Genomic DNA, 18351 nt, shown 5'->3' with positions numbered 1-18351 from the left:
GCAGAACCATTTTTTTATGCATTCGGCGCGTATTTGTGTCGCCCGCTTTATGCTGTCGGATTTGTCTTTGCTACGAAGTATGCATAGCGTATCATGACCGGCGCGCCCGCCGCTAAGGTATCGCGGCGGATGTTTATTGCAAGATATATTGTCGTAATTGCAAGTGCTATTGGATTTTATTTTCTTTGCTACGAAGGAACGACGCCATTTGGCATAGCCGTATCTGTAGAAGCTTTGATGGTTTCTTCGATGGAAATCGGCGGAAGGGCGCGTTGTTTCGCAAAACATTTATTCATGTATTCGGCGCACATTTTTCTTAGCCACTTTAACACGTTGGCTCTTTTGGATAGAAATGGTATGTGCCTACAGACAATGTGTGACGATTGCGCGCCTACGTCGCTAAGATATCAGAGGAATGTTTTTTTTAGCATCAATACAGACACAAGCGCTCATATACACACGCATATACTCATCCCTATGAACACCTCCGAAAGACTGAGCCGGCACATCATCTTGACGGAAACGTCTCCTCCCACTGAAAGCGCATCGCCGGAAATCCTAAAATAAATCCAGAAATAATGCGAGCACCAGGATTTGAACCCTGGTGGGTTGGGGATACCACTGTCCACCTAACCATCTCAACCACATGTTGATTCGCCAGAGGGATGTTTGTTACAAGATGTATTATTGTAACTAAAAATGTCGCTAGGTTTTTGCTACAAACCATGACGATATTTGACGTGGTTGTATTTTCAATAACCTTCATGTTGTTTTGAAAGAATATCCGAATGAACTGCATTGATGTAATGAGTGGTAGATTTTGCCTCTCTTCTCTCCGCGGTTATCGTTGAAATTTCTAACTTAACCTATTTTTCTCCAGGTACGCGACATATCATGAATCAAATGGCCAATAAAGCCAAAGGCTTATCAATGTGTGTACGTTTCTGCACTGGCTAAAGTGTTATACACAGTGCAGTGTATATTATCCGGCTATGCTAGCTCCCTCCTCTGATTAAACCAAGGTACAACGGGATTGACTAGTCAATGGAGTCATAGCCACTTTAACCCGTCAACTCATTCGGATTAAGCAATATGTACATATAGACAAATGTGTGATGACCGATGTGCCTGAACCGTAGAGATATGGCAATAGATGCTCGCTACAAAATATATTATCATAATTGAAAAAATGACGTTGGATTTTTGCTACAAAGCATTGCAGATATTTGCCATAACTTTATTTTCTTATAGATTATTTAATAAAAATCATCGATGACCCATTGTTTAGAAAAGTTATTATAAACTCTGTAATTGAGATATAGGGTGGTAGATTCCGTCTCTCTTTTCGATGTGGTTATTGTTGAAATCTTATTAGATATGCTCTCGACAATAATATTTGTTCACCCCTCTCTCCATGAATGTTGAGGTGTTTTGTTGCTTTGCTTTGGCATATGTGAGAAAATCCAATCGGACCCGCATGTCACTCTCGGTTTACGTGTGTTGTTTTGGCGCATTCCACAAGACCCTTTTTATGTATTCAAAGTGTATATACTGTTGTAATTGGAAATGCAATTGAACTTTTGCTATCCCACCGTGGCGATATTTGACAAAGCCATATCTTGATGATCTTCAAAGGTTTCTTTAATAGAAATCAGCAGGAGGGCCTATGTCTTAAAAGGATGTCTGAAATAGTATGTGTTGAGATAATGGGTGGTATCCCGCAAATATGTGTTGAGTTAATATCCATACCTCTCTTTTCGCCACGACTATTGTTGATCTCGGATGAGCTGCACTCCCTACGATATTTGTCCACCCTTCCTCTTGACGGTGAGATGCTTCATTTCTTTGATTTGCCATTGGTGAGAAAATCTAGCAGCGGGCTCACATGTCACTCTCGTTTTTACACGTGCCTTTTTGGTGCATCTCCCAAAAACTTTCTCTGGTGTATTTGGAGTACATTTTTCCTTAGCCACTGTAATCCGCCAAAATATTTTGGCTAAAGCATTATGTACATACAATGTTGACGGTGCGCCTACGCTGCTTAGCCAATGTCACGATGGATGTTTATTGCAAGAAATATTATTGTAATCGGAAATCTAGTTGGATTTTTCCGACAAAGCCACGGCGATTTTTGGCATAACCTGTATCTGGGTAATCTTCGGCAGTTTCTTTAATAGAAATCGGCGGGAGAGCCCATCATTATTCAAATAGATATCTGAATAATTTGCACTAATATACAATGTTAATGGGTGGTAGATTTCGCCCCGCTTTTTCACCGTGGTTGGTTATTGTTGAAATTTCCCGTGTCTTTTTCTTTTCAGTTACACTACAAATGAAGAATCAAATGGCCAGCAAAAATTGAAGGCTTATCAATGGGCGTATGTGTCCTGCACTGACTGCACTGTTATACACAGTGCAGTGTGTATCATCTGGCCATGCCCCCTCTGATTAAACGAGGGTACAACGGGACTGACTGACTGGTCGACAGGGAGTCATAGCTGAGTTTTTGCAGATGCATTGTATTCATTCAGACGAACGTGCATGCATGCTTGGCTGCCCTCTGCGACTGTTGCTGGACTCTGGAGTGCAAATGCAGGAGGTGCTCTGGACGCAACAACAGTACAGTACTGCCCTGAAACTGTTTCAGAAGTAATCATGGAAGATGCTGGTGCTGATGCATGCATGGCCGGGTGCATGACCATGCATATATAGTTATATCTCACATGATCGCTCTGAGCCAAAAAAAATTGGCACTTGTTATGCTCTCTCAGAAAAGAAAAAGAATCGGGATGATGCTTTGCCTGGTTATATATATAGTTTTCTTGTTGGAGACTTCATAGGCCGGGGAGGGTTGGTGCATGCATTGCATAGTGAGTAGTGAACATGTTGTGTACTCTTCAAGGAAGACAAAGTGCGTCTTCCAAGAATTCCTGAATGAATGGATGGAGTAGGCAACAAGAGAGCCGGGCGCAACTCCAATGCTCGACTCACCAAGGACAAACCTGAAGCGGACACAATGGAACAATTGGTACTAGTTTAACCCAGCTGCCGCCATTGACAGTTGGGAATAACCCAGCCGCCGCCTGGCTTGGCCCGCGCACCCACGCACTTTGCAATTCGTGCACATGTGCGTGCCCATATGGGCGTCGTACTACAATGGTACTAGTACATGCGGTCGATTAGCATCGAAGCATTGATCGGATGCCATTTCTGGTTGCATTTCCGTCGACCTGAACCGTCGGTAACTACGCAAACGACACGATGATGATGCATTACTGCGACTTTATTCGTTCACCCCTGCCGGGTTAACACTGACCGACATGGACACTCCTATGAATGAATGAATGAATGAATGAATGATGCGTGGAAAGGACGTGTGTGTGTGTGGATGCATGATTGCAACGTGGGCGCATGCATGCATGCATGGGTCATGCGGATTTCTACCACGAGAGCTGCTATGCACACGACGCTGTCGGCCGATTTGTGCACGACATCACATATCAGCCCGTCCATGCTTACCATCCAGCGCATGTGAGCGGCTGGATTGCGCATCGTGTCGCTGTCGTCCGGGCATGCGTCGTCCACACAGTAGTTTCGTTCTACCACCCACCCTGGTTAAAACCAAGCAAGCACGAGTGAATGTTGCAGCGGCGCGCGAGGACCGGAGTGGATTGCGGCATGGCCCGGGCATGACATGACTTGACATGATCATGCAAGATTTCATAGCCGGCCGGCCAGGGGTTGCCCGCTCTACAACCAGTGCAATAGTAGCTCTGGGACCAGACCAGTTCGGCACTGGTACGTACGTGAGTGCTGGTACAGTGGTTAGTGGTGTACTGCGTAGATCAAGATTAGTCCTAGCTAGTGTAGTACAGTGGTTGGTGGTGTACTACGTAGATCAAGATTAGTCCTAGCTAGCGTACTGCAGCGGCTAGTGGTGTAGACCAAGATTAGTCCTGGTGTTAGTAGTGAATATCAAAGTAGTGGCCTAGACGTTCTTATATTTCTTTATAAAGGGAATACCAAGAGCATTAGCTAGCTAGCTAGGAGCGGCGATCTGGCTGGCGCTACCTTGTACATAGACCGCGTGCGTAGAATGTAGGGGCCATCGATCGATCCAGCTGCACCGGTTTTTCATGCATGCATGTGAGGTTGCTTCGCGTCGTGTCGATCACATGCGTGTGATGTGAGTGGGCAATCTGGTCTAGGTTGTTAGAGCACCTTCAGGTCACGTATCTCTAATTCGATCTCTCAAACGTTCACTGATGGGTCCAGTCGGTGACCGGACGTGTCCGTTTTAAGCCATTATTTATTCATTCATGCAGCCATAATTCTCTTTCTTTTTTCATATGTCCAGTCACTTGCACGTGATTGGTGGAGGTAAAGAGAGAGAAAGAAAAGAATGATTGAAGAAAGAGAAAAGGTGATCCGAGGTGGGGCTGCGTCCTATGTGACGAATTGACGGACGCACCCGGGCGTGTCCGTGAGCCCTCATATTCTTCCTATATTTGAGATGGATATGAGGGTTCGCGGACAGGCCGGACATATAGGAAAGATATAAAAGATCCAGTTGGATCACTTTTTTCCTTCTTTTCTGTTCGGACACTGACCATGCACGCCCACGGGCATATAAGAGATGGTTTGAAGGATCCGGATATAGATACTCTTACTCTGGATCACTGCCACTTGTGTGTGGAATGGTGTGACGCGCTGGTTGGTTGGTTGATTGATTGATTCCTAGGACATGGCGTGATTAATCAGGTGTGCCGTGCATGGATCCGACAAAAGACCAACTAGTTACTGCCTAGCTTTTTTTAAGCTTGCTAGGCTTCCTTGTGAAGCACTCCACTGCGTTGACGCTGACAATTACTTCCTTCGTCCGGGTTTATTAGGCTAGTCATAGTGGGGAGTAACTTATACTAGTGTCATACATATGACACTACTACCTCTCTCTCAGTTTACAGGACGTGCGCGTACTCCTAGGTCATCAATTTGACCAACCTAATACAAGTCATATATTACAAAAAATATAACAATATAAACTTTAGATGTTCTATTTTCCAACGATATAATTTTTGTGTCATATAGTTTATATTAGGGTGATAAAATTGGCAATCTAGGTATACGCGTAGGACTTATAAACCGAAACGGAGGTAGTAGTCTAAGTTACCACCTTCATAATGCAAAGTAACATACTAGTAGTGTCATATGTGACTTCATTTAATGGTTTGTAGACTCATCTTATCTTGGGAAGCGCTATGTTACAGTAACATATTATGTTACCACTTCTCATTAACTACATGTCACATAAGCAAAAGTTTCTCGAAGTGCGCTAGGTTACTATCTAAGTTACTCCCACTATGACTAGCCTTATGCCTAAAGACAACTTCTTTTAAACCAAGACACATAGTAATTTGCTCACATTAATTTTTCCATTGCACTCCCAATGCACTCTCTCACATGCATGCAGCCAATGAAAAAGCACACATGAAGTGTATTAACTTTTCAGTCATGGCACCAACAACAATAGCTTTCAATACAACTAATGAAATGGTTGCATGCATGCACTTTTCCAACGTGGGGCCTTATAAAAGGGGGCATGCTTGTGATGTTGAGAGGCCTAATAAACCCGGACAGAGGGAGTAGGTTCCAACCAATCTTTGCACCGATCTGCTCTCTTGAATTGCAGAAACCATCGACATTGAAGTCTAGTGTTGTATAAATCACACTTCTATAAAATTGTGCCAAAAACCACTGATTCCGAGGCTAGTTTTTTTGCAAATAACACTAGTCGCCCTATTCGGTCGATTTAAGCTTGTTAATGACAAGTGGGACCCGCTTAATAGGGTCGCATGGCATGATATAAGGAAATCGCAAATAGAACGTATAGCAAAGACTAAAGTATAAAAAAGCCTAAGAGGATTCATCTTTACAAAAAAGGAAGATAAGGTGAACCACTCCACTGCGATGCGATGACAATTACTTCCAAGCCATCTTTGCTCCGATCTACTCCCTCGATCTCACTCCATCTCCATGTATACAAGGGCATCTGTAATCGAATCAAACCCCAGAACTTAACTCCCAAAAGGTCGGCCCAAAACCTAACTCCCAAAAGGTCGGCCCAAATCATACACACAGGGATATGATTGCAACGTGGATGAATGCATCATGCGGATTTCTACCACCGCCACCCTGGTTGACAAAGTAGTACAGGTCCATGCGTGGGCGCGTGAGAACCGGGATGGATTGCAGCTTGGGCCGGCCATGACATGATCACCTGCCTGCAGGATGGGCCTGGTTGCCTGCTCTATGCCGAGTGCAAAGGTGAAGGATCAGCATTGTTCATCAGGAAGGAGCTAGCGGCGATCTAGTATTCGCAGAGTAGACTGTGGAGTGTGGAGTGTGGAGTGTGGAGGCACCAATTGTCCACGCATGTCAAGTTGCTTCGCATCACATGCGTGAGATGTTTTAGTAAATTATATTTATAAACTACACTAGTATAAACCATTGCGTCCGTCCTGTCATCAGGGGGAGCCAGTTGTGTGGCTGGCGCGATGATCAATCGATTGATTGATTGATTGATTGATTGATTGATTGCCTATTCCTAGGTTTCTCTGACGGGCCCGGCAAAATTAACGTCAACTACAGTAGTTTGCTCGGCTAGCCATGCTTGTGAACCACTCCACTTCGCTGACATTTCAATTACACATAATGCCAGAGTTAAGGACAAAAAATGTTGCAGATTTTTCTTGCTGAGTAGTATATAAGATAATAAGGGCATCTTCAAGGGAGATCCGCAAAGCTCCGGTATATGTCGGGGCGGATACATTTGTTCACTTTTCCAATCCTATGAAGACCCGTATTGGTCAAACCGTATGGACGTCCGTTTTTCGGCAAATTGAAGACAGAAGTAGGAGAGATGTACCGGAGTCTGGACATTCACTTGACCAACCAAAAGCCTCCAGATGGTCCTCCTCTTTTCTCTCTCTCGGCACATGCATGGTCCCCATATTCTTTATCTCCTCTAAAACGGACAGCACACCACATGCATGGTCCTCATCTATTTCTCTCCTCCCAGCCGGATACTTTGTAATTAGCGCTGGATGGCTCCGTCCCGTATCATGTCCGTGGACCACGTCTGGACACAAATACGAACATATACCCGAGGAATTTACGGGTCGGCATTGAAGATGCCCTAAGCAAGAAATAATAAGGGAGAGTCTCGGCCCGCAGCCCGCATCCAGGGTTGCTGCGTCCCCGGCTCGAGCTCGGAGTTGCCTAATCTTAAGGCTGGTTATAATGGGAAGTATCATATACTAGTATCATGCATATGATACTAGTCTATAATACTACATCCCTAATGCATAGTATCATAAGTTGGTATCATAGAGGACTATATTTATTGCCATGCATGACATAAAGTAGCACATCATTTAATATAATACGGTATCATGATATGATACTCAAGCCTTTCTTTCTTCATTTAATTCTATGTCACCTCATCAAAATTGTTTAGTTGGCATGCATGATACTATTTATGATACTTCCATTATGAGCAGCCTAAATGCACCAAAATGAAAAAGGCCTACTCCAGAATCAGTGAGCCTTCTTCCTCTCTCAGGTTGTGCCTTCATTACAAGCAGCGTCATCCCTGCCTCCAACGAGGTGCAGGCGATACCTCGTTGTCCATCCTCCTCGGCTCGAGCTTGGAGTTATGTTGCTGCTGCTTTCTATCTCTCTCTTTGTCTACTGCCTACGAAATCTGACTGAACCGAAAATAAAATCCATTTGAGTGATTTTTAGGCCTACTCCAACGAATGAGCCCATTTTCGTCTGGTCATGTCTGTTGGGGTCCAAACGGACAAAAACGATGGCCCAACCATAGATTCATCCCATTTTTTTGTTTGTTTGGACCCATTTTTGGATCAAATTTGCTCTAGGTTTGGGTCGAAAGCAAGCACAACATGTATAGTCTGGGCCGTCCTTGTTCGCTCGTGTCTGGTCGGCCCGCCTACCCCGCTTTTCTCTCTATACTCTCTCTTGTGCGTCCCCGACCAGTCGTCGCCGCCTCCCCCAGTGACGCAGCCGCAGCAGGCCGGGCGCAGGCGCAGCTTGTGCTGGAGCACAGTATCCCGGCAACACAGCAGCAACAACAACATGTCGCAGCAGCAGGAGCGCCGCCACCTCCCATAACAGCAGCATCAGGAGCACCGTCTGGCTCCAGGGCTGCCACGCTCGACTAGGCGGGGCCGCCGCGAGGCGGGTGTGGGGCGCTTGGTCCCCGGCGGCGACGACGTGTGGTTGCTCCCGTGCGGGTGACTGGTCGCCGGCGGCGGCGCGGGGCTCCTCCCGTGCAGGGCGGCGACGTTCTTTGAAAAAAAAGTGTAGGTCGTCTGCCTTGAGTACATATGCTCTAAGAGTAACTCCAATGGGGCGATCCATTTCGTCCGCCGCCGTCCGTTTGGGTCGGCGCGGACACAAAAGGCGGCCCAACGCGCTGACCCAAACGGACGCGCATCCGCTTTTCGTCCGATGGCGACCCATTCCCGACCCATTTTTGAGCCGGATTTGCGTCGGCGCGGACACGAGACGGATGCGCGCACGCTCGCCTTCTCCTCCCTCGAGCCCGCTGGTCGGTGGCACATTGGCGTCCCCCTTCCACCCCCATCCAACAGCAACCCTCGCCCGCCTCCTTCATCGCCGACGCCGCCGCCCATTTTGGCCGGCGACTCTGCCAGCTGCCGCCGCCTCCACATCCGTCCAGCAACACCGCCCACTCTCACGTTGCCCGCCACCGCCGTCTTGCAGCCGGGAAGCCGACTGCTTCCCATCCCCGCTCCACCACCACACAGCCGCCCGCGGCCAAGAAGATAATACCCAACCCTCAGTAGACCATTGTTGTCAAGACAATACCCAACCCTGTCGGAGAGAAGAGGAAAAGATTTGCCCAAGAGTAAGAGAGTGCTAGGAAGGATGTCGAGCGTGTCTTTGGTGTTTTGCAATCTCGATGGGGCATCGTTCGGTATCCTGCTAATACCTGGAGCACGCAGAAACTGTGGGAGGTGATGACTGCTTGTGTAATCATACACAATATGATCATAGAAGACAAGCGCCCGGAACGTCTATACGATCAAGGGTTTCAGTTTTAGGGTGAGAATGTTGTGCCTGAGCATGGAGGAACGGCAACCTTTGAACAGTTCATCCAATTTCATCATGACATGCGTGATTAGGAAACTCACGTGCAACTTTATTCGTTTGCAGAACTATGCGAAACATTTTTATTTGTATTCGGCTTGTAAACTATACTATTTTATTCGGTTTAAACTATGTTATTTGACAATATGTTTGAATGAATTCATCAATGTAAAATAGGGTGGCCAGCCGGCACATATGGGTCGGCGCGTTGCCGACCCATATCTAAAACCGGGCGGGCGGCCGACCCAAACGAACAAAAAGCGGACGAAACCGCCGTTCGTTTGGTTCATCCTATTGGAGTTGCTCTAAACCGACGCGCATGTCTATATGATGTTCGTTTTGTGACCTAAACTGATAAAATCTAGACAAAACGAAACTGTCTGTTTGGGCTCGTGCGTGAAAATCAAAATAATGAACATGAAAAACTCCACGTTGGCTACGCTCAACAGAGAATGCAAAACTAATCCGCCTTGGACCCGATACGACATGGCTGGCGACAAATCCAAGCCGTGTACTGACAACAACACGGAGGCCGCCTGTACAGAGAAGGCGCGTGAGTGTCGAACACGGACGCGGTCTGATCGGAGAGTGAGAGCGAGAAAGCGAGCAGGAACACCCAGTTTCGGTGTGATGATGGAGCGGGCGGTACACGGCCGCGATGAAGCCGGGCGTGGTGATGTCCACGACCACGCAGCACGCAGCACGCAGCACGCAGGCACACCGAGATGTACGGGGACGCACGCTGAATCACCGGCCGGGATGGAGGGATCCAGTTCTCCCCTTCACTATGGGGATTGTCTTTTTCTTTTCTTTTCTTTTTTGCTATGAACTGGGGATTGTCCTCCGACGGAGCGTCGCGTCACCAGCTGCCACCCCTGATCTACTACTACGCGTGTGTATCCGGTCTGTACGGACGGACATACTGTCGTACAGGTTTGGCAACGGCCACGGGCCTGGCGTGGGTCTTGGTAGCCCGCTGTGTCGTATCCTTGCAACAAAAATTTCGTACCGATCCACAACACACATACGTATTTCCTTCCGCCCCCTGGGTCCGACACATGGGCAACAATGGAGTCGGGTGCCGCGCTGTGCTCCCTGTCGAGCAGACAGACACGGCGACACGGTGACGCTCCACGGATTCCTTCTCTAATTTTTTTTTTGTTTGCAAGAAAAGGAAATTCATCCCCGCGTCGCTCTCCTCCGCAACAATGCCGGTGTTCGGCTTCATTGGGCAGGTCACAAATGGTCACCTTTGGCCCGACGAGCTTCATCAGCATGGCGACGGCGGAGGGCTGCCGGATGCGCCGGAGCGACGGTCTTCGGCTTCAGCAGCGGGGCACAATGTGCGGGCGGCGGCGAGGTGGGAGGAGTAGATCCAGAAGTGGCACGTGCAGTGGTCACGAATCTAGAGGCGACAACGGCAATTGGGATGGTGGAGGTCAGGCAGGGGTGCGGCTAAGGGCATCTCCAGCCGAGCCCCGGGAACGCCCCCCAGGCCACTTTTTTATCACCGGCGGCAAAAAATCCTCCCAGTCACGCCCCCAAAGCATCACTTTTCGCCGGATTTATAGAAAAATAGCGCCGGTAGTCTCACCCCGAACCCAGCCCCCCGGGGGGCAGCTGGGCGTGCCGGCGCCACTTTTTTGCCTCCTGCGGCCCACCTGCAGCCACCCCCCCCCCGTCGCTTTCTCCACTTTTTCCTCGCAGAGCCCCCACCTTCCCCCTCTCTCCGTCCGCTTTCTCTCTCGCCATGCCCGGTGCCTTCCCACAGCTCCCGCCGCGTCGCCGCCGCGCCCGGCCGCGCGCGCCGTCCTGCCCTGGTGCCTTCCCGCAGCTCAGGCCTGCTGCGTCGCCGCCGCGCCCGGCTGCGCGCGCCCCGCCCCGCCAGCCATCTGCGGCCGCGCCCGGCCTCCCGCCAGCCAGCCCGCGCCGCCCCGCCACCCCTCTGCGCCGCGCGCCCAGCCGGCTCCGAGATGCAGAAGCGCATGGCCTCCTCGAGCCAGGCGGGGGTGCAGAAGCGCAGTGCGGAGGCTCCACGGGCGTAGCCGAGGAGGACGGAGCTCCACCGCAGGCGGGGGCGGTGTCACGTACGCGTAGGCGAAGCGCATTGTGGAGAGCGCCTGCTGGGAGACGAGAAGGGGCGTGCCCTGCACCGGGGCAGAGTGGGGGCGGCAGGCGAGCGCGAGCCTCTCGGAGGACGATGCGGACGGACAACGCGGTCGCGGCAGCTGGGGCGTCCGCGTGCTTGAGGGCGCGGCCTGGGCGAGTGGGCGGGCGCGGACGGGCGAGCGAGCAGGCACGGACGGGCGAGCGCGGCCGCGGGAGTGCGCGGCCGGCAGACTCGACGAGGCGGCGCGGGCAGACGAGGATGGCGGCGAACTCCAGGAGGCTGCACTCGCCGGGCAGCGACGGGGACTGCGCAGCCTCCACGTCGAAGAACACCATCTCCCTCTTCTTGGTGGTCGCCATTGGTTCCGGCAAGCAACTCAGTGGTGGTTTCTTGGCGATGGAGCTCTGTTTGTTTCTTGCTTGAAGGAATGAAGGAATGGAGCCTGTCGATGGAGCTATGGGGGCGCAACGAGTGGAAAAAATTCCACCCCCAGGCCGAAGTTTTCGCCGGCAGCTCCTCAGGAGGCGAAAAAAATGCCTTCTGGGGAGGCCAACGGCTGGAGATGCCCTAAAGACTCAGGGTGGGGAGGGGGTTGTTTTTTCCGCAACTGCGCAACCGTTGTATATCTGCCGCACTTGGATCCCTTTTTCTTGTGCTGCCTAAAAATCTTTTGCAAAAAAATTACGCTAGGACAGCTGCTGGAGACCATTTTTTGCCTCAAATACCTTAAAAACTGCTAGTGCCCTATATTTTAGAACTGCTATTGGCGATGCTCCTACAGTTTTGATGCCACAGAGACTGCACATACACTTTTTTTTTGACGGGTGAGAACACATACACACAACTTCCCCCACATCCTGTCAGTGTCAGCAACGGTTACAAGTGCTGATAATAAGCACAAAAAGAACAAACTTCAAAATTTATGTCAACATCCTCCAGAAACATTTTGTGTCAACATTCATCGATTTGCTATCCGGGTGGACAGAAAAACCAGAACGTGAATTACTTCCTCCATCACATAATATAAGAACGTTTTAGGCACTAAACTAGTGTAAAAAACGTTCTTATATTATGGAACGAAGGGAGTACTTTGTCTTGTTCTGGAAAATTGCTTGGTTTAATTTTTTTTCTTTTCTGCACATCTCGCAAATGATTTGCGACTCCACGTGCTTGGAAAATCTGCAAGCAAACATATGGAGTTTTCTTTAAGAAAATTATTTAACTTTTTGAAAAAGGAGCAAATACACCCAAGCACATCCCCAAAAGGACGAAAACAACATCCATCCATCCCATTTCTTCATCACATACCAACAAGATTCCACAGCAAGAAATATATTCAACTTCAACAAATCATTACCACTACCACCACATAAGACATAACCATGTCAGGAGATTGGATCCTTACTACTAGTACTAGAACAGGATCATGCATGCCACAGGCTGCTGCTCAGGTCAAGATGGAACGGACGAAACGGCACAACTATTCACCTTTGCCCTCTTACCGCTTTGCTTGCTTGTATGCTAGCTTCTTCTACTATAAATAATGTTACACATTCGATTCGATTACCACCACCAGGCGACCGCTGGAACATCGTCGTCGTCCTCAATAGGATTAGAATCTGTACACTACCTACCCTTTTACAACAATTTCATTCGCTCGCTCGCTCGCTAGGGGTCAAGCCCATGATTATTTCCTTTGTTTCCCGCAACCCTCACTTTTACCTCTCGTTTTATTCTCCATCGGGTGGTTAAGTCTTTGGTTATCCTTCCTTCCAAGCTCTTGGGCACCACTCAGGTGTACTATCAGCGGATCCGGAGCTGGATGATCGGCCCTGGAGAAGCAGGATTCTGAATTTCCGATCCATCTCGTTTCCATCAGGGGTGGCAGATACTAACTATGTATGTCAATGGCTGCTACTGCGCTCACAGCTGTAACACCAAGTCTGGTTGCTTCGGATTCGCTGCCGCTTTCCCCCTAGGCGGGGAACCGGCAGCATTGAAGCTTGGAGAAGCGGACCTGTTATCGTCTTGTGGATATGAACCCTTTGGATCATGATCTGCTTCTTGCAAGGGGCTGGTGGTGGTAGCTGCCTTTCCAATCACTCCATTCTGCACTATTTTAACACTCTCCTCCGTCAGTTGGTGCCCATGACGAAACCCGTTGGCTCTGCCATTGACTCCAGAAAACATCCCGAGCACTTGGGCATGCGTCATTTGCTCAAATAAACCTTGTCCAGCATACTGACCCATGGTGTTCGGCGCAGCAGTCATTCCATTGATATTAGAGGGGACTTCTTGACTGTTACTCTGCTGCTGTAACGGAGGCGTTGGTCGAGTATTACCCACACCATCACCTGTCATGGTAGCTCCATTTTCATACGTGGGTATTTTACTGGCAGGTGTAGAGCTCCTTTCAATGCCTGCTGATGTAGACGCCACTGGCTGGTTTTTAGTCATATACTCTTCACCTGCGGCAGCATCCCCATCTGAAGATAGCTCAGAACTCCGACGTAGATCATCGCTTTTGGGTGGTATACCGCATGATGGAATACTGGACTTTGCGGTCGGGTTGGCAACTTCAGGAACTCGCGGACACTGCGAGTTTTGAGGTGGCTCGCCATCTACAACCCATCCTGGGCCAAACTTTGTCCCGGGTGGTAATACACGTCTGATTCCTTTCGCTGCTATATCCCATCCAATTGGTCCAAGTTTTGCCGCAAACCGTGCCAAGCTCCTGGCATATGCATGTTGCTGCTGAAGCCCAATCTGTTTCCATTATGAAAAAAAATCAGTATAAAATTATTGATGTAGCATGCAAACTTTTTTCTTCCAACTCCAAGTCAATTTAATCCAAAACAAATGTAAAGTAGTAGCTGCGGATATTCACCTTAACAGCTAAGTTGAAAAAGGTTTCAATCAAGAGTTAAAGGTTCAATTTAAGCTGGTCAGAATGTGCTTACTGGAAGTAGTTGTTTCCGCTCACAATCAAGGGCAGAAAAAAGAGGACTATAATTTGAGTATTGCTGATCATATGTACTCCGCCGATCATCGTCTAAAATAGTAGTCTTCTTTCCATACTTCAAAGACCCTACACGATGAAAGTAGCATTAGCCATGTTTATTTATGCTCCACGAGTACAGCACTGCAAAGAAAACATGAGAAATGAACACTAGGAAAAACAAACCTGAGTAAACACCAGTTTTCTCTGTTTTTTTACCACTAAAAGAACCGAACGTGCTGTGGTGAAGAATGGATGAATCTCTCATGGTAATATTATTTCGAGTTCTCTCACTAGTCCATCTTTTTCTTGTCTCAGTGTTGTCTACAGATCTGTTTCCTTTTACATTGGATAAATCTGGTGAACCATCGTCCTCAACCTTCTCAACTGTTTTCTTTGCATTTTTTGGTGGCCTGCCTCTTCTAGGTGCTGTCTTCGGTTGTTCTTCTTCACTATCACTAGCTTGCCTCAAGTTCTCAAAATCCTTTCTGGCAAGAGCTTCAATAGACCGTGCCTATGGAGATGCGAACATTTTAGGTACAGCTAAGAAGACTGCAACTTTACATACACGACAAAATAGTGTAAGAAGCAAAAGAAAAGAACAGAAACAACTATTCTGAAAATGTACCGGTTCCATTTTGCGTTTGTGAATGCACAATATTTTCAGGAAATATGCTGTGAAAAGTACTAAACTTGATGTCCTGTTGGTATACAAACTAACAGCAGAAGGTCAAGTTACACACTTAACACATAAGTTCCCAAAGAACTGCGCTGATCATACACAAATTATGATACATACCAATTGGAAAATAAATTAGCTAGCCAAAAATCCACAAACATTTTGGTTCCAATTGGCGCAAAAATGGTCAAAGGGCCATTGGCATGCCAAACTTGGCTGTCCCCCAAATTCTTAGGGGTTGCCAGAAAAATGGAAGGACCAATCAAGCACATCCTACATATTCCTAAGCAAAGAGCTACCAAGTAACCGTCCAGATAATACAGCAGTACATGTGCCAGGATGGATTGAAACATCTTTAATACGAGCAGCATGTGCACTACATCATAGTAAAATATATATACCTGGCGATAGTATACTGTGTCTTCTGAATTGTAGGACATGGCATTGGATGTAAGTAGAAATACATCATTCTGCACAGAAAAACATCGATATCAAAACAGATCCATGCCACGGAAGCAGAGTATTATTCCATTATGATTTGCATCATCCCTTAAGACAGTAATGAATCTCACATACAATTGCAACATATATATATATATGCCGGAAAATTGTCATCATTGTTGCTGGTTTAATGGAACATATCAATTTCCAAAATACAAGCTCAACATAAAATGCACTTAAACTTGTAAAAAAGCACTCTCCAGTGCATCGACTATATCTCCGAGAAGGAGATATCTACATCAATTACAGGATTATCTCTGCATAAATTGGACGTACTTCCCCACGGAAGTTCACCCTCAAGTGATCTATCCTATGTTAGCTGGCAAGAATAAAGCGGGAGTTGTACTGTGTTAGGTGATCATGTACAGCACACTGTCATAGCACTTCAGAGCATAAGATGTGGACTTAATTAATAAGTACAACAGCAGAGCTGCAGTAGGAGTAAACCTTGAAAAGGCTGAATGTATTTTTCTCCCTCAACAGTTCCAGTAAAGGACATCATATACAGCAACAATGAAAATCTCTAAATGCCAATCAAAAAGAGTACCCCCCCAATGAGGACAATAATTCATACAAAAAGATCCCTATTTCGGCCCACGATGGGAATTGAGATACATGCAAAAGTCACATGCAGACGACCGCCTCAATTAATGTGGGCAGATCGGAACGTATCTTCAAAACCCAAAGTGCCGAAAGCACAAGCAAACAACACCAGTTAAGAGGGAAGAGTCAGTACATTACAAACAATAGACAGAATAGAAGGAAAAACAGAACCAGGATGAAGGCCTTCGATTGTGCAAATAAATAAAAAAGCAGGACAACAGTCTAATCTATGAAGTGTGACCCAGAATAAAAGACAGTATGTATATAACAGAGGGCAGAAGCCAACATCTGTTTTGCCACTGGATCAGAACAGAGCCCAGTAACAGAAAATAAACATCAGGCATAGAAACAGTAACAGCAAAAAGAGGCAGAATACCTCAAACTGCTCTAGGATGGTATACTTGTCGCTCAAAAGTTTCTCGCGGATCGTTGAGAAGTCCATCGGATGCTCGATGAGTTCATGGTAATCCGGAAGCTGCAGCCACACAAAACAGTCATACTAGCACTCCAACATGACAAGAACAGAGCTAGTCATGAGAGGTAAACCGCTTGCTCACCTCCTCCGGGTCGACGGGATCCGAGTACACTCCATAGGTGTCCTTCCTGGGAGAAGCAGTGCAAGGCAAGGCAGCGTAAGAAAACAGACGCGAATAGCTGAAGACCATTGGAGGAGGAGAGGAGAAGCAGAGGAGGATGAAGGATGATGGGGCCAGGGCACTCACTTCTGGAGCCTGTCGAGGATGAAGAGCAGCAACTTTTTGTCCGGGAGGGGCGTCCCCGTGGGCCCGCCACCCGACGACGCAGCGGCCCCTGCTCCCACAAGCAGCAGCAGCAGCAGCGAGAGGCGAGCAAACGTTAGCCGCAGGGAGAGAAAAATTCAAATTCTTTAACCACCTCAAGGCTGATGCTTGGTTCCCTCCAAGACCTCACCTTTCCCCGTCGCTTTCGCCGCATCCTTCTTCTCCTCCACCGCAGCTCCCTCCTCCTCCTGCAGCAGCAGCAAAAGAACTTCAGTCAGTCAGTCAGTCAGTCAGTCAGCTATTTGCTTGGCGAGCCCGCCATGGATGAAATCGCAAGCTTGCGTCAACATGGTTGTCGTAAAATTTTGCATTCGCCAGCAATAAATCCTTGGCTCTGAGAGGCGACGACTTTTGCCGCCGCTCCGACAGCGCCTGCTTGGCCGCGACCCGTTAACAACAACAACAACAACAACAAAAATGCGAGGAAAAGGCAGTCAAATCCGTCAAAAACTTGTCAGATCCGCGTACTGTTTGCCGCCAAAGGAAAGGATTAAAGCGCTGACGAGGTGGAGATCCCCTAAGCTAGACGCAGACCCCCAGGGGGAACAAAAACAAATCCAGGCCCGCCCAAAAAAAGCCAACGTCTTCTCTCCGGGAAGCTCGAAAAATCCGCGGCCGCAGTGCCGCGCACTGATCTCTCTCTCGTCCCGCCAGATTCTCTCCCCCGCCGTACCGTGCCGCGGGGGAGGCCGGCCCCGCGCCCCGGGGAAAAAAATCGCAGACCCGCGCGCAGATCCAACCACCACGGCCCGGCATCGCCGCGTGTCCCGCGGGGCCAAAACCCCGCCCGGGCGCCCGCAAAACCTCGGGGGGACTCGGAATTTCGGGGCGAGGGAGGGAGGGGGGAGGGGGCCCGACCTCGCCGGCGCCGGAGAGGACGTTCTTGAGCCGCTTCTGGCGGCGCCGCCCGGTGCTGGCGCCCCCCGCGTCGTCGTCGTCGTCGGAGGGGTCGGGGCCGCGGCGGGCGGGGGGCGGCGGGGACGGGGCCTCGGGGCTCTGCGCCTGCAGGCGGAGGCTACGGCGCTGGAGGTCGAGGAGCGACGGGCGGCCCTTCTTCTTGCGCTTCCGCTGCGGGGACGGGGTCTCCGCGGGGGCGGGGGGCGGGGGCGGGGCGGGCGGCCTCCGTGTCTTGGCCATCGGCGGCGGCGGCCCGCGGCGCCGGCGGGGCGGCGGCGAGGAGGGAGGGGGAGGCGGGGGCGGGGGTGGGATGGACGAACGGGTCGGGGTGCGTGTGGCCTCGCGTGCGTTTGGTATTTTTCGTCCGGGGCTCTTTCGGCCGCGACGGGCTCCCCCCAGCCCTGCCTTGTGGGGCAGGGCCGCCCCGGTCCCACGCGGCAGTGGCCGTGGGTGGAACTGGCGTGTTGCGATCGGCCGGCCTGGGGCGCGTCGGGTGGGGGTGGGGACGGCGGGCCCGGGCCGTGGGCGGGGCTGATTGGTGGGTCTCGCAGGGCCTGCGTGGGGTGGC

The 18351-nt window shown here is 49.3% G+C and overlaps 1 protein-coding gene across 1 annotated transcript; it reads right to left on the bottom strand.

Moving 5' to 3' along the window:
* Nucleotides 1-12561: 12561 nt before the first annotated feature.
* On the bottom strand, nt 12562-18126 carry LOC123105804 (bromodomain-containing protein DDB_G0270170). The gene is made up of 9 exons (XM_044527954.1): nt 17745-18126; nt 17017-17074; nt 16809-16896; nt 16644-16689; nt 16463-16561; nt 15384-15452; nt 14490-14817; nt 14266-14393; nt 12562-14071 (listed from the first exon to the last, which is right to left on the bottom strand). The coding sequence occupies exons 1-9, from the start codon at nt 18021-18023 to the stop codon at nt 13229-13231; spliced, it is 1938 nt and encodes a 645-aa protein (XP_044383889.1). The 5' UTR covers nt 18024-18126; the 3' UTR covers nt 12562-13228.
* Between the last annotated feature and the right edge of the window lie 225 nt (nt 18127-18351).

The sequence above is a fragment of the Triticum aestivum genome, chromosome 5A (assembly GCF_018294505.1).
Source record: "Triticum aestivum cultivar Chinese Spring chromosome 5A, IWGSC CS RefSeq v2.1, whole genome shotgun sequence".
Lineage (NCBI taxonomy): Eukaryota > Viridiplantae > Streptophyta > Magnoliopsida > Poales > Poaceae > Triticum > Triticum aestivum.
Note: the sequence above shows the minus strand (reverse complement) of the source record. Positions and strands in the feature narration are given on the sequence as shown.